General features: G+C 37.1%; 1 protein-coding gene across 12 annotated transcripts in view; it reads left to right on the top strand.

Annotated features, from left to right (window-relative positions):
- YAP1 (Yes1 associated transcriptional regulator) overlaps positions 1–15,093 on the top strand; it is a 147,979-nt gene that overhangs the window by 97,712 nt on the left and 35,174 nt on the right. For 4 of the 12 annotated variants that reach the window (XM_069079989.1, XM_069079985.1, XM_069079992.1 and 1 more), the window contains exon 4: positions 4,934–5,053. The exons of 4 other annotated variants lie outside the window; for them this stretch is intronic. In XM_069079989.1, coding sequence (XP_068936090.1) covers positions 4,934–5,053 — 120 coding nt within the window. The remainder of the gene's footprint in view (positions 1–4,933; positions 5,054–15,093) is intronic. 4 more of the 12 variants (XM_069079991.1, XM_069079986.1, XM_069079993.1 and 1 more) reach the window with 1 other exon arrangement.

Below are 15,093 nucleotides of genomic sequence, written 5' to 3'. Positions count from 1 at the left end.
AATTCAAGAGGGTCCTTAATCAGAAATGGAACATTAAATAGTGAGTCAATCACCTCCCATATTCTGAATAGAACTGTTTATTTTTATTTTTAATGTTGTGAAAAGAGAGAGCTTCTTATACCATAGCAACCAATCAATCAACCTACCAACCAGTAGTAGCATAATGCTTTCTCCAAAGACTAAATAATCCAAATTTGGCTATCAATCATATACCATTCATAGCATTTGTAAAAGACATTCAGAGCATACTAAACTGTGACATCTACCCTAACCAAATCACTGTAGTTTATTTTACTACTCATATTAAAAGTTATACCTCTCCATACATGTGTAGAACATATTTTTCAATCTGTTCTGCTTATTTAAAATTATCTTTTTGCTGGTGTGATAGTCAAACGTCATTCTGGAATTACCTAGGAAAGTGAGAAGTAGAGGATAGTGTGATCTTTCCAGAAACGTTGTGCTAGATATACAAGTGCAAGAAGAGGGGAGGACTATATAGATAGATATAGGCAGTGTTTCTGAAACAGATCTTGAAGTCTTACTGGGTTGCAAGTTGAATGTGTCAGCAGTGTCCTATGTCAACCAAGAAAGCTAAAAAGATACAAGACTGAATAAGAAAGGGATCCTTCTAGGAAGGATGAAGTAATAGTTCTGCTCTAATCTGCACTGTTTGGCCTTCATCTGGGAGTATTGTGTTCCATTAAGGGAACCATATTTTAGAAAGGACAGTGGTAAACTGGGGAGCCATCCATATTAATAAGGCTTCTCATGCCCATGCCATAAGAAGATCAACCAAAGGAATTAGAGGTATTGAGTTTAGAAAAGACAAGATTCTTGGGGGATTGTAATAGCTGTCTTCAAGTCTATGAAGGATTGGCATGTAGAAGAGAGAACAGACTTCTGTTTGGTCACAGAAGGTAAAACTAGGAGCAGTAGATGGAAGTTGGTGGATATGTATAAAAGGCAAATTTGGTTTTAATGTAAGGAAAAACTTTATAGTCAGGGTGATCCTGAAGTATAATGGGCTTCCTTCAGAGGTGATGGTTTACTCTCACTGGAGGTCTTAAAGCAAAAACTGGATGACCACTTCATACATGTGTGGTAGAGGGAATATTTGGGGGTATGGTTTGAACTAAATTGTCTCTGAAGTTCCAACTCTGAAATTCTGTGATGGGGGATCAAGATTTAGAGAATGCCAAATTAGATAAATTATCTTTGTCCTTTACTATGACACATATTTCTGAAATGTACATGAAGAGTTGTTTACTAAACCAATTTCTAGGTTCATTGAGCATTTGTAAAAGATATATTGAACAAGCAGGGGTAAGCAAAAAGCCAAATCCCATTAGCCAGCACGTTTTTGTACCCCTGGAGCTAAGAATGGTTTTATATTTTTAAATACAATAAAACAGGTAGTGAGGTTGTGAACTCTAGTTGGACTAGTGGTGGAATTATAGGAGACCATCTTTAGCACTAAGAGAAGCCTTAGAAGTTATACACTAGACTGGGATTTGGGAAAATCATAATTTAAAGCCTGCCTCAGATACTGTGTGATCCTGGGCAAATTACTTAAACTTTCTCATCCTCAGTTTCTTCTGTAAAATAGGAATGATAATAATAGCACCTATATACAGGATTGTTGTAAGAATCAAATGAGATAATGTATCAAACATCACTTGGTAAGTCTTAAAAAGCTATTGAGTCCAATCTTCATTTTACAGATGAGGAAACTGAGGCTAAGAAATGAAGCAACTTAGCCAAAGTCACTGAGGATGTAATTGGAAGATTTGGGATCTGAAAGTCCTCTGGCACAAAATCCAGCTTAGATTTATATTTAGATTCTGTTTCCACTAGAAAAAAAGAAGAGTAGAGATTGCCTCGATCCATTATCCACCCCAGACCCATCTGATTTAAGATGGCGGATGAGGAAAATGATACTGTTAAGAAGGAAGACATAAAAGTATAGGACACGTGAGCCAGAGCTGTAGGAAAATAGGGCTTTTCAGTTGCTCCATTTAGGTCCTCTGACATCATGATGAGTCCCAGTGCACTGATTTGGAATCTCTGACCAAGGTGAGACGCTATATCTACTAATGGATAGACCTGTTTGACCTGATTTCCTTTCCTCAAGGATTTAAAAAACTTCCTAAAACATTAGAGCTGTCCAGAAGACTCAGCTTATCTCCCACCTTCTGAAGAAGGCCTTTCCAAACCTCTGGAGTCTTATCTTTCATCCACCCTGTATATGTCTAATATGTTCCTAGTTATTTACGTGTTGTCTCTCCACCTCCCTGAGGGCAAGAACCATGTTTCTGCCTTTATTTGTATCTCTAGCGCTTAGCACAGTGCATAGTACATAGTAAATGCTTAATAAATAATTGTTAACCAATTGTTCCGTTCTGTTGGAGGTCTTTGAGCAGAGGCTGGAAGACCCCTTGTCAGGTATCTTACAGTAAAGAATACCTTCAGATATGGGCTGGAGAAAAGGGTTTCTGTGGCCCCTTCCAACCCTAAAGGTGGCGTCAGCTTAATTTGGAGTGTATTTAGGATGAATCACCTTCAGCACCTCAGCATTTCATCAGCCTTGAGGTGACCCTGGGTTTAGAAAGGTAGTAGAACTCTGGCAGACCATAGAGAGAAAGATTTGGAGTATGAGCCTGGTGACCGGGGCTCAGTCACAAGAGGGTCATCAATGTAGGGCGATACAATTTCTAGTCCATAGAATCTCTCAAAAAACCATCTGCTGATTTAAAAGGAGGCTACAACCCACATTGTTTTAGGGGGTACCTGCTACAATGTAACTTCAGTTCCTCTGGAAGAAGGTGACTAGGAATAACAATGTAGACATGATGGTGGGGATGGGGGAGGTGTGGTATTGTCCCTTTATGGCTCCGAAGGAACACTGAAAATTTAAAAACCATCTCTGATTCTGGGGGTTGGGGATGACTAGAAAGTGCCCTCTTTCCATAGAGGAATTGCAGTTATATCCTCAGCACAGCTTTATGGTCCATGCTTTGCCCCATCCCGATCCCTAACTGATGTTCATTTAAGGCTTTCCGTGTCATCCTGGGGCTCATTAGGATGTCCCCACAAAGCACTTACCTGGTTTTTAATGTCTGCCTAATTTGGCTGGGACCTAAAGTATCTGTTGCCTTCACTGGAAGAAGAGGCTTTTTGTCTGTTCTTTTAGCTTACTTAAAACTAAGCTAAAATCTTAAAAAGGACTATATTCTTTGATTCCTCCATCCAGAAATTTTGATAGCACCTACCTACAGGATTGTTGTGAAAATCATATTAGATAATGTATCAAACATCACTAGGTAATTTTTTTTTATTTTGCTTTTTTGGAGGGGAGAAGGCAGGGCAATTGGGCTTAAGTGACTTGCCCAACATCACATGGCTAGTAAGTGTTAAAGAGTCTGAGGCTGGATTTGAACTCAGGTCCTCCTGACTCCAGGGCCCAGTGCTCTATTCACTGTGCCAACTGGCCACCCCTACTTGGTAAATCTTAAAAAGCTATATAGATAATAGCTATTGAGTCCAATCTTCACCTTTATTTTACAGATGAGGAAACAGGCTCAGAGAGATAAAAGTTTAACATGGGGTCCAGTATGTTGTACCCTTTTTTTCCTGAGGCTTTTCTTCTCTACCAGTGTCTTAAGTGAGAAACTGAGGGTCCCAAAGAACTTTCCAAAAGAAAAACTTTATTCTTTATTAACTATATTGCATAAACCACTTAAAAAGCAGTTGGCATGGGGTGTTTCCATTCAGTCTGTTGTTTGCCTTCTTTTGACAGTTGCATTTTCACCCTATAGACCAAATTCATGTTGTTATAATGAGAATTCCTAAGGTTTAAATAGCTGTTTAGCCCTTTAAACTTCACAAAGTGCTGTGTGTATTTTATTTCATTTGCTTCTCACAACAGTCCTGTGACATAGGTACTCTTAGTATTATTGCCCCATTTTACAGATGTGAAAACTGACCATTACAAAAGTTACATTCGTTGACCATAACATATTCCCTTGTATTACAGGTAAGATTTTACCTGGATCTTTCCTGACTTCAGATGCAGTGTTTTTTCCATAATATACTTTACTAAATAAATCACCTTTAGAAAGTAAAGAAAATTAGGTGGCTTAGCCAAAAGTATTTCATATGTGACAATATATTTCCCCTCACAAAACACTGAAGTATACATATTTGTTATTCTCATTTTGTAGAAGAGGAAACTTTGGCTCAGAAAGGTTACTAATATGTTCAGAGTAAAAGGCATTACAAACCAGAGCTGGAATCTGAATCTAGGTCTTTTGACTCTAAATCCAAAAACCTTTCCACTATATTATGACTGGGATAATGGGATAATACTCTCTACATGTATCTAATAGGGGAAAGGAGAGTGAGTAAACTTTTATGCTGTGCCTTTTAAGGTTTACATTCTTAGTTTCCTTAATCTGAAGGTCTTCCATATTTGTAGAGGCTGCTTAAGCAGTAGCAGTACTTAACTAAATTGTCCACTGAAGTAAGAGGAATTTTTGTGGCTCTGATCTTTGTTATCTTTGATACTGATGCTAATTTCATTCTGACAGACCTGATTTATCATCATTGTAGTCATCTTCTTAGACCATAACAATGGGGATATCTTTCAGGATCCCAGAAGGGATTTGGAAACTAGAAAGGCTGTTAAATAACAATAAAGGATAAAAAGGCACATTATAAAATAGGGCTTTTAAAACAAAATTATTAGGAAAGGGATGAATTCTTATTTGCTTGTTTTAATGGATGGGTGGCAGGGTCATCATGACTTTTCTTTCAGAACATACATAAACAGCTCAATTTCATGAATTGTTTTATATGTGAAGTTTTTTTTGATAGACCAATTTTTCAGCTACAGCAAATAAAGAGCCAACAATGAATTCCTTCTATATTGCAGGGCCCCTTCCCGATGGATGGGAACAAGCCATGACCCAGGATGGAGAAATTTACTACATAAACCATAAGAACAAGACCACCTCTTGGCTAGACCCAAGACTTGACCCTCGTTTTGGTAAAGGTTCATCTCAGACAAATGTTTTAGAATATTTCTCGTTACTCTTTCTCTGTGTACATGTGTTTAAATGTAAACAACATTAATAGTTAATAGCATTAGAAAAAGCTCCCTGTTTTTTAAAGTACTATTTTTCCCACACTTTTGTCATTTTAAACTTTGGAATCTTGGAAGTCCAGCCTAGTTATTTAGCCAAACCTTTTAGTTTGCCAGGCGTCCTGGGGTTAACTGACCCAAATCACTGCTCTTCACAAATCTTTGTGAGACACAATGACCTTACTTAAAGGTCTTTTGAAATTATAATAATAATCAGGCTATCAAGTAGCATTTGAAACCTGCTTACCAGCTCATAATTCCAGCTCTTCTCTGTGATGCAATCAGTATATTCTTATGCCTCACTTCTACTTCCAACTTATGTCAACCCAACCCTGTGCTTTAAATGAAATATCAACCTTGGAAGTGGGTTAATGTGTGTAATGTGACTTTGTGAAACTAAAGTACACAACCTCAATCTCTCCCTCTTTCTCTCCCTCTCCAATAACAACAAAATCAGTTCATTTTCTTGATTACCACATCCTCTCCCATTCCCCACCCCAAATCAGGAACTTTCCGTCCCCAAAGTGTGCGTGTTCTGATAATGGTGTACAAGTTTGCTCTTGGTTTATTTTCTGATAATTCACTATTTTCAGTTTCTTTAGTTAGATTTCTGAGGTATTTTTCCAGAGCTATGGAAAAATGAGTATAAAAAGGAGCAGATCATTGTGGTTTTGAAGCTTTAGTCTTGGACTCAGTGCAGCTAAATGAAAACAGTGTGCAGATCACTGAGTAGGTCAGGCTAAGGGGATAAAAAATCTTTGAAGCTTTACAGGAGTTGACCTAACAACAACTGGCAGGGCCCTTACGAGAAAGAGGCATTAACTCTGTGAATGCCATCTAAATGCAGCCCTGGAAAAACTTAGGTCTGCTTAGTTAAAATAACTAAGCTGTCCAAAGCATTACGAATTTCATGTGACTGTGTGGGTACCTTTTACCAAAAAGGGAAGGGAGAGTGCAAAACCCAGACTTTCATTTGCCCTTAGGTAAATTCAGGGGAGGCTAAACTGACCAGTCTTGCAGACAGGTTGAACTCACTATTCAAGTAAAGTCACAGGTGGAGCATACTCAGAGGCTTTCAGCTTTGGGAGATATATGGCTTGGCTTAAACACTAGTCTTTGGGACTGCAGACCTGTTTCTATGTTGTAGAGGTAATACAGCATGCTAGTAATTTGCAACTTTGAATTCTGTTTATTATATGAATAAGGCCTTGTGGTTGAAACAGGAAACATGAGAGGTAATAAATGTAGTGACTAGAGAGATACCAGCCCTGTTTCTCTAAATCATCCTAGAAGAAATAGACTCAGCTTTTCCATGTCTTAAAACAACAACAACAAAAAACAGTCATGTTACATTTTTTTTTCAATTTAAGCATTTCTGAAATATAGTGAGAATAAAATCTTAGCTAAGCGGCAAAGGTCATGAATTAGAACAAAACATTTCATTTTTGAGCAATGATTTCAACTACAAGAGTGGGATGAAATAGCTTGCTGTGATCATTGTAAAGTTCCATTAACTATTAACGTGGGGTTGGCCTTTCCTTCTAAAAATAAATGTGCTCTCCACCTCCGTTGTCCCCCATCAAATCCCTCATCCCCACCCAGCAAAAAAGGAAACCTTCTAACTAGAAATGTCCAAAAAGTTTCACAAGGTTCTCTTACTGTCTTCAGTTTCCCTTTTCGGGCCCACTGTGTATGTGTATCCCAGACAGGCTTGACAACATGCCAAGGCTTTTTATTTTGTGGCCCGACTTTTAATCTGTTCCAGACCTTTTCAGTCAGAGAGCTCAAGTGTAACTGGAGGGGGGCAGGGAGGGAGGGGTAAAACAGAAAAAAAGCATGTGGGTTTCTCTGATCTAGAGTGACGGCAAATAGAGACAAGCTGCTAGCTGCTGTTGAATTTGAAGGAGTTTTCCTTGAAATCTGGAACTGTACATATTGTATTGTGGGTTGCATTTTATTATTTCTGCCAAGGAAATATAAAGAGTTCCTTTCCCTTCCTTCTGGCCCACTCCCTTTTTTGACCTTTTGAGTCACTCCAGAGTGTTAAGTGGTATGTTTGTGTTTACAGTATTAGTGGGATAACTTTACCTATTTTTCCAAAACTTATGTGTTATAGCATTGTCTATCAGCTGTAATATGATTAAAGTGGACCTGTAGCTTTGGAGTTTGAAACAGAGCACACACATGGATGTTGCTTGGTTTTGTTGGGTGTAGACTTCCATTTGTTGCCCCTCTCCTTTTCCTATTTCTGTTATTCGTTTTTGAGCATTCAGAGAGTCATTTACTGTGATTTCAAAACCTTAATGAAACATGTAAGTTGTCCCTATAAGTTTCATTTTAAAGAAATTATTAATTCCCATTTATTTTAACATCATCTTCATATCTCCTCTTACCAACCCAGACAATTATCCTTTGTAAGGAATTTTTTTAAAAAATCAGTTTAGGCAAAACTCATTAACTAAGTCTCAACCAGGAAGGAGAGAAAGGAATAAGCATTTATATAATACCTACTATGTACCAAACACTTTGCTAAACACTCTACATATATTTCACAACGGTCCTGCAAGGGAGTTGCTATTAATATCCCCCATTTTACAGTTGAGGAAACAGAGGCAAACAGCAATCAAGTAGTGACTTGCACAGAATCACACAGCTAGTAAGTTTCTGAAGGCAGATTTGAAATCAGTTCTGCCTGACCGTAGACCCAGCTCTCTCTCCACTGATAGATGCTATGTTTCACACCCACTTCAAAAAGGTGGTTTTTCCCTTCTTTGAGGACAAGCTTATCCAATATAGTTATACTTAGATTCTTTTTGGTTAATATTGTAGGAGTTTTTTGTGTATATTATTTCCTGATTCTATTTATTGCATTCCATATCAGTTCATATGTCTTTCTATGCTTTTCTGATTTTTCATGTTATCATTTCTCATGGTACATGTTCTATTGCATTCATACAACACAGGTTTTTTTTTAGCTGTTCTCCAATTAATAAGCATCTCCTTTGTTTTCAGGTTTTGAACTTTTTTTGTACTACAAAGAGTACTTGCTGTGAATATTTTAGTGTATAGGGAATCTCTTTATGGTATATGCCTAGCAGTGAGATCTCTGGGTCAATGGAAAATGGACATTTTAGACACTTTCTTAGCATAAACTGCTAAGAATAAATTTGAGAAATTTTCATCAAAGGTTGGCCAATTTACAGATCTACCAACAGTGTTAGTAAACATTTACTTCTGTAATAGTCCATATAGTTTCAAGCAAGAAACTGACTTATCACCTTTAAAATGTTTAGTCCTTCTTCCTCTCCTCTGAAGAAATGTGCAGAAGCCCACCTTTCTCTTCATTGATGGATCACTTAAAAAAATCCCTATTTCTTTTTAGAAAACAATCCAAATCAGTGAATATTACATCTATATATTTGCAGCACCTATTATTATTTATTTCTTTATGAGACACCCTCTGCCAAAAAGTGTTCAATCATTCCATGGTTCCTTTTTGAAAGAATTTATTGCAACACCTCTATCACTGTTGGGGATTCAGGATGCTAGTGTTTTGCTTTTTATTAACATATGAGCTTTGTGATGAATTGTGAGAACAGTGCAAAATATCAAATTCCTATATGCTAATGCTAATGAAAACACAAACATTATAACGTTCTTTTCAGGATGAAAGACCTGTGCCAAAACACTGACAGTTAATGAATTGTTCTTATATGAAATATTATTGTTCTTATTGTTTATGTAAAGGGATGAATTAAACATTGTTAGTGTTATTGTTAGTGATGTGTGCTTCTGGAAATAAGTGTGTATGGCACCAGAAGGGTAAAAATAAGTACATTTGTGTTAAACAAAATAAGATCTGGAGCCACAGCTTCAAGGGAGGAACGAACCTCATGCCTATTAAGTTGCTTTGAACTGTTGTTTCCAAGAGACTTAGGCTAGGATCTAATTCCTAAGGAGTTAATGAACATTGCCATCTGGGTTTGGGGGAAGGGAGCTTTGTAAATGTACACTCTGAGTCTTTTTTTTTTTAAAACAGATTCTTTAGCCATAGAAAAGGGCATTTTAAATTAGTCATTAATAGAAATTAGCATCAGTGTCCCCCCAAACCTTAAAAATATTTCTGAAAAAAGATGACAATGTTAGTACTAAAGACCATAGCTTTTCCTCAGTTTCTCCTTTATTAGAACAAAATCCTTTTGATGAGTAATAAAATAGTTTTAAAAGTTTACTTAAAAGTTACTTCTCAGGGAATAAAAACCTGTGATATCAAATAAAAGCAATATTTTTTATTTTGATAAAATTACTCCAAATGACCAACTGGTACCTGGAATTTTGCCCGGTTTACCATTTTATAAAAACACCAAGGTACTCAGAGACTAGAAAATGTAAATTCTTTAATGGAATTTATGGGAAGTGAGAGTACTAACAAACCAGCACATGAATATGCTGAAGTAAATTGCCAGAAATCTTCACATAAAAAGCAATGTATTTTCTTAAAAAAAGAAACCCAACATTTTTTAAGCCTTTAATAATGAACCTAAACTGTCATGTAATGGCTAGAGAGACTAATAATAGATCTACCATTTACCAGCTACATATTTTAATTCCTACTTTAACAATTCACATTTTAGTACTATTTATTAAGATTCTCCAAAAAGGAAAAGAGGGGTATATGATGTACCAGAGGTTCCCAAACTTATTTGGCCTACCTCTCCCTTTAAAAAAAAATTATTCAACAACCTCCTGGAGTTAGGTTAACCCTTATTTTTATTAAACACCCTTCCAATTGCACCTGAGGCTACTACTGCACCCCTTCCCCCCCACCCTTGTTCCAGTGTCCCCCAGGGAAAAGTATTGTCCATTTTGGGAACCTATGATTGTACTTTATGGAGTGGCATGACTTAATGACATAATAGAAATAGTATTGGACTTGGTAGAAGACCTGGATTCAAATCCTGCCTTTGTCATTTAGCCATATAACCTTGGGTAAGGACCTTAGTTTCTGCTTCCTCATATATCCAATGGGGATTAAATATTATCATCTGCCTAATAATACAATATAGCATTTATTAGTGATATACAATCAACATTTATTAAGCCCCTAATATGTACCAGGCGATACACTAAGCTCTGGGGATATTGATAAGAAAAAGACAGTCCCTGCCCTCAAAGAGTTTGCAATCTAATAGTGGAAGATTACACAGAAGAAAGCAAGAAAAGCTAGAGGGGCTAGGGACCAGGGGTGCCTGGTGCAAGGGTGGGCATCATATTCCATGGAGTCCAAACCAAGCAGAGCTGCTGATAGAAAGTGGAGTGTCAGGTGGAAAGTTCAGGTCCTAGACCCTTTATAAAGGAAAGCTTTGGGAGGAGTGCCCTACCCTCAAACCTGCTGTCTAATCTGAGGGCAGCAGAGGCTGAGGGAGTGGGAAGGTGTTGAGTGTCCAAGGCTGAGTTAGCAGCATGGTGATAAGATTTCAGCTGATCAGCCAAGGTTGTTGTGAGGATCCCATGAGTTAATGTCTATGAAATTGTGTTAAATGTGAGTTTGGGACAAAGAAGAATGAAGGGGAGGAAACTACTAAATGATATGTAATAGGAAACTTAGGAGGGGATAGATTGGAAAGAACATCCCATGCTATAACCTCGTGACCTTGGGTAATTCACTTCTTACTCTGAACCTTGCTCTTTCCTTTCATATGAGAGAATTGAACACAGTCCCTTTCTGCTTTAAATCCTATGAATTCAAAGTCTCCCCAAGCAGAGGCTATTTGCAAACATTATTAGACAGAAGTTGTCATTTTTTTCTGCCTCTCTCTCCTAGTGACTTAAAACCACCCACATTTTCCTCTCTAACCTCCTGTCATAGAAATCTTTGTCCTGTTTCTAAGAAGAAGGCCAGATGTTTGGCAAGATTTAATTGCTTCATATAATTTGTTGCTTGTGCCTTTAGGCAGTAATCATTTTGTGCATCATTGCATGCTTAAGTCATGGCTGTAAAGCTAGGCAAGACATACAAAGCTGGGCAGGTAGTGCTGTCATAGCAGTGTCGCTTCCTCTTCCAGGTACATTGCTATAAACTCTGCACTCTGGGACCTTGCTCAGAAAATCACACAGCCCTCCTTCCTTCATCCTCCTCCTCCCCACACTCTTGCCTTGAGATAACAGGATAGAGTAGTAATATTAGTATCACCTTTTCTAGGTCATCTAATGTTTATTTACATATTGGTAGTTACTCTAAGTGAAGAAAGAAAGAAAAAGGTAGGGATTGTCAGAAAATTAGGCAGCTGAAGGAATTTGAGAACCAGTAAACCAGTAAAGACCAAGACATCAAAACATGGTTTCAACACAGATGTACTTTATCATTGGGGGGGTGAACAAACTTGATTTTCTCATGATTCAAATTGCAAATTGCCACATCTCTGAGTTGGACCTCATAGGCCGTTTAGTCCAAACTGTACCTGAACAAAAGCACATCTTTTGCTTTTGAGAGCTATGTTTATTTGAAGGGTGATTCTCTCCTTCCTTCATCTGCACAATTTTCCTTTAGACATATGCCAGCATTACAGTGGGGAAAGGGACTCAGTAAGTAATCTATATTCCATGACCCACCTTGAGGATGTCACCCAAAGAAACATAGATTCTAAGTCTCATGATGTATTTTTCGAGTTACTAAATTTTTTTAATGCTTTAATTTTTTAAGATATAACTAATACATTTTATTTCCATATAAACCAAAACACCCAAGAAAACCCCATTACAGAATATATATTCCGGGGGGGGGGACTAAAATTATTGATTAATAACTTAAAAAAGATGTATCCTTTAACTTTGGCAGTACAGTATTGATCCTGACCTGTTACAGTTAAGAGATTGGTTGCCTCTCTGTGGTTGTCTTTATTTACCTTGTTTCACGTGTGTGTGTGTCTACATATAGACAATTATAGTCACTCTTATTCTCTTCATTTTCCATCATCTAAGTAATAGAAATACTTCATTCATCATTATTCCTTATGGCACGGTAATACTGCATTATATCCTTATAACATAACTGGACCAGCCATTCCCCAGTCTTCAGATACATTGTTTCCAATATCTAATCTTCTACTTCATGCAGAATTTCCTAATGGGCACTCAGTGATCAAGTTTAAGTACTTTCACTGAAAGAAGCTTGCTTGCTCACAAGGCAGTCCATTCAATTTGGGAATAGCTCTGATTGTTACAAAGTTTTTATTTGTGTTGAAATGAAAACTGTCTCCTAATAATTATCATTTAATAACCCTAATTTTGACCTCTGATACTGCATAGTCCTTCAGTCTGATATCCCTCCAAATTATTATCACCCTCTCTTGACCCACAAAAAAATCTATTTGCCCCTCAGATAGTAGGCATTTAACTATTGAATCAAATTCTATTAATCATCTCCTGCATCTTCATTTATTCTTCATAATACAGTTTCCAGACATTTCACCCTGTTGGCCATGCTATTGTATGTAGGCTAGTCTGTAGGTCATGGAGTGCTCAGTAATAAATAACCATACTCAAGATGTAGTTTTACTAATTCAGACTAGAGAGAAACCTGTTATCTGTCCTTTTCTTGGTAGTCTGTCTCAATATATCTGTTGACTTTGGTTAGCCTTTTGGCAACTCTTTCACACTGTTGACATTCTGATTTTGAAGTCAACAAAAAATTCTCAGGTCTTTTTCTCATGTGCTACTATCTAAGCCAATTCTCTCTCATCCTGTACTTCAGCAGTTGTTTTTTCTTTTAAATATATCTTTGTTATTTTCAGCCTGAAATTTCAACCTATTGATTTTTTTGAGTCCATGATTTCTCTGTCGTCTGCTAGCATATTGTCTGCCTCCAAGCAGTTGAGCCTATGGATCTCTTGCTCTAAACTTACGTACAACAGATATTTTTACTGTTGTTAGCGTTTGATAGTCTTAAGTTATTTAGAACTTTCTGGAACTTCCTGATACTCTTCTTTCTAGGTCCATGCCACTCTTTTGCATGAATTCATGAGTCAAATATCTTTGTATGTGCCTTTTTAAAACATGATCTCATTAGCGAGTTCTATGTACCACCACATTTCTTTCTTTAGTGTTTCCTTTTGCTTGGGGTGAGTAAGGAACGAGGCCAGGCTATATAGCTTAAATTCAATGACTACTGAATGTTTTAAAAATATGAATATATTTTGAGATTTCACAATGATCTTTGAAATAACAGTATCTTTAATGCAAATACTACTGGCTCTTAGGCTGAACCAGCTATGAAGAATTGATTATACATTAATTGAATTAAGTGAATATGTGTGTATACACACACATTTATATTCCCAATTATATACATATATATATATATATAGAGAGAGAGAGAGAGAGAGAGAGAGAGAGAGAGAGAGAGAGAGAGCTCTATGTAACTAATATTGTGCTTCTTAGCTTTTTTATTCTCACCTTCCCAGATTGCTGACAATAGAATTTCTGTTCACAAATCTATGTTGATGGTTTAGGTTATTTAATATATTATCTCTCAGTAATGTGATTAAAATGAAATAGTTGTTATCCATCTAAATGATAAAGAATCAAATAGTTAATAACCATTCCCTTTCAAAGAAAACTAATATTACCCTTGTGTTTATTCCATTTAATCTTTCTCTTTTGTATAGCCTTCCTAACCCCTAAAATGGTCCAAAGACTCTTGCTTTTCTTGTCTTTGCATATTCTCTTGCTTAATTAAATGTTCCCCTTACCCCTCTTATTCACCTATTGAAAAGCTTTATTCAAATGCTGCCTCTTCCTTGAACGTGGGGGAGAGAACTCTTGGGTAACCTGGGGTCTCCTTATAGCACTATGTTTAGCATTTATGATGTGTCCTTTTTTTCTTATTATATAGCCTTATGAGGTCAGGAACTTGGGCATATTTAATTTTAGTGACTATTTAGCATCTAGCACAGTACTCTGCACAAAATCATTGCTTGATACATTTTTTAAAAATTGTATTAAATTGTTTGAATTGATTTGCCTAAAGTCATACAGGTGGTATTAAACTTCTGTGGTAGAATTTGAGCAGCTAGGTGGTGCAGTGGATGGTGTTCTGGTCCTGGAGTCAGGAAGACTCCTCCTTGAGAGTTCAAATCTGACCTCTGACACAACTTGCTGTGTGATGCTGGACAAGTCACTTAACCCTGTTTGCCTCAGTTTCCTCATCTGTAAAATGAGCTGGCTAAAGAAATGGTAAACCACTCCAGTATCTTTGCCAAGAAAACTCCTGAATGAACAATAACAAACTAACTTCTGAATCCAGAGCCAATTATCTTTCCTCAGTACCTCCTGCTTTCTTTAGGAGGGATAGTGAACCCCCAGATGACAAAATCAGGATTTTGAAAAGTTAGCATACGAGATGAAATCAGAGCTCTGAACTTGGAGACAGGAAGAACTACTTCTGACACTTTGCTGCCTTGTGACCCTGAGCAAGTCATTTAACTCCCTTAACCTCAGTTTCCTTATCTGTAAAAATCCTCATGATACGTATCTGACAGGATTGGTACAGTAGAAAGATCAGTGTCTCTGGAGTCAGAGGATATGGTTTTGAATCCTGCCTTTGACCCTAGCTAGCTATGTGAATGAACTAGAGGAAGCATCTACCCTTCTTGGGCCTCTGTTTCCTCATTTGTAAAATGAAGGGGTTGGGTCAGATCTCTGAGCAACTTCTTGCTCTGAATCTTTAATTCTATGATAATGTATGTAAAGGGCTATGCAAGCTTTAAAGTACTATATAAACATGGGCTACATAACATTAAGATGAAATTTGGTGAGGATAAATGTATATAGTCACACTCAAGTTAAAAAAAAAAAGCAGCTGTGGAAACATAAGATAAAGAAGGTATAGTCATATAGAACATTTGTTGGAAAAAGATTTAGTAGTTTAAGGGGACCAAGTTCTCAAGATG

This window comes from Petaurus breviceps, unplaced genomic scaffold (genome assembly GCF_028583685.1).
Source record: "Petaurus breviceps papuanus isolate PSGF00001 unplaced genomic scaffold, PetGlider_PUasm1.0 91133, whole genome shotgun sequence".
NCBI classification, from domain to species: Eukaryota; Metazoa; Chordata; class Mammalia; order Diprotodontia; family Petauridae; genus Petaurus; species Petaurus breviceps.
This window is presented reverse-complemented; position numbering and strand designations above follow the sequence as displayed.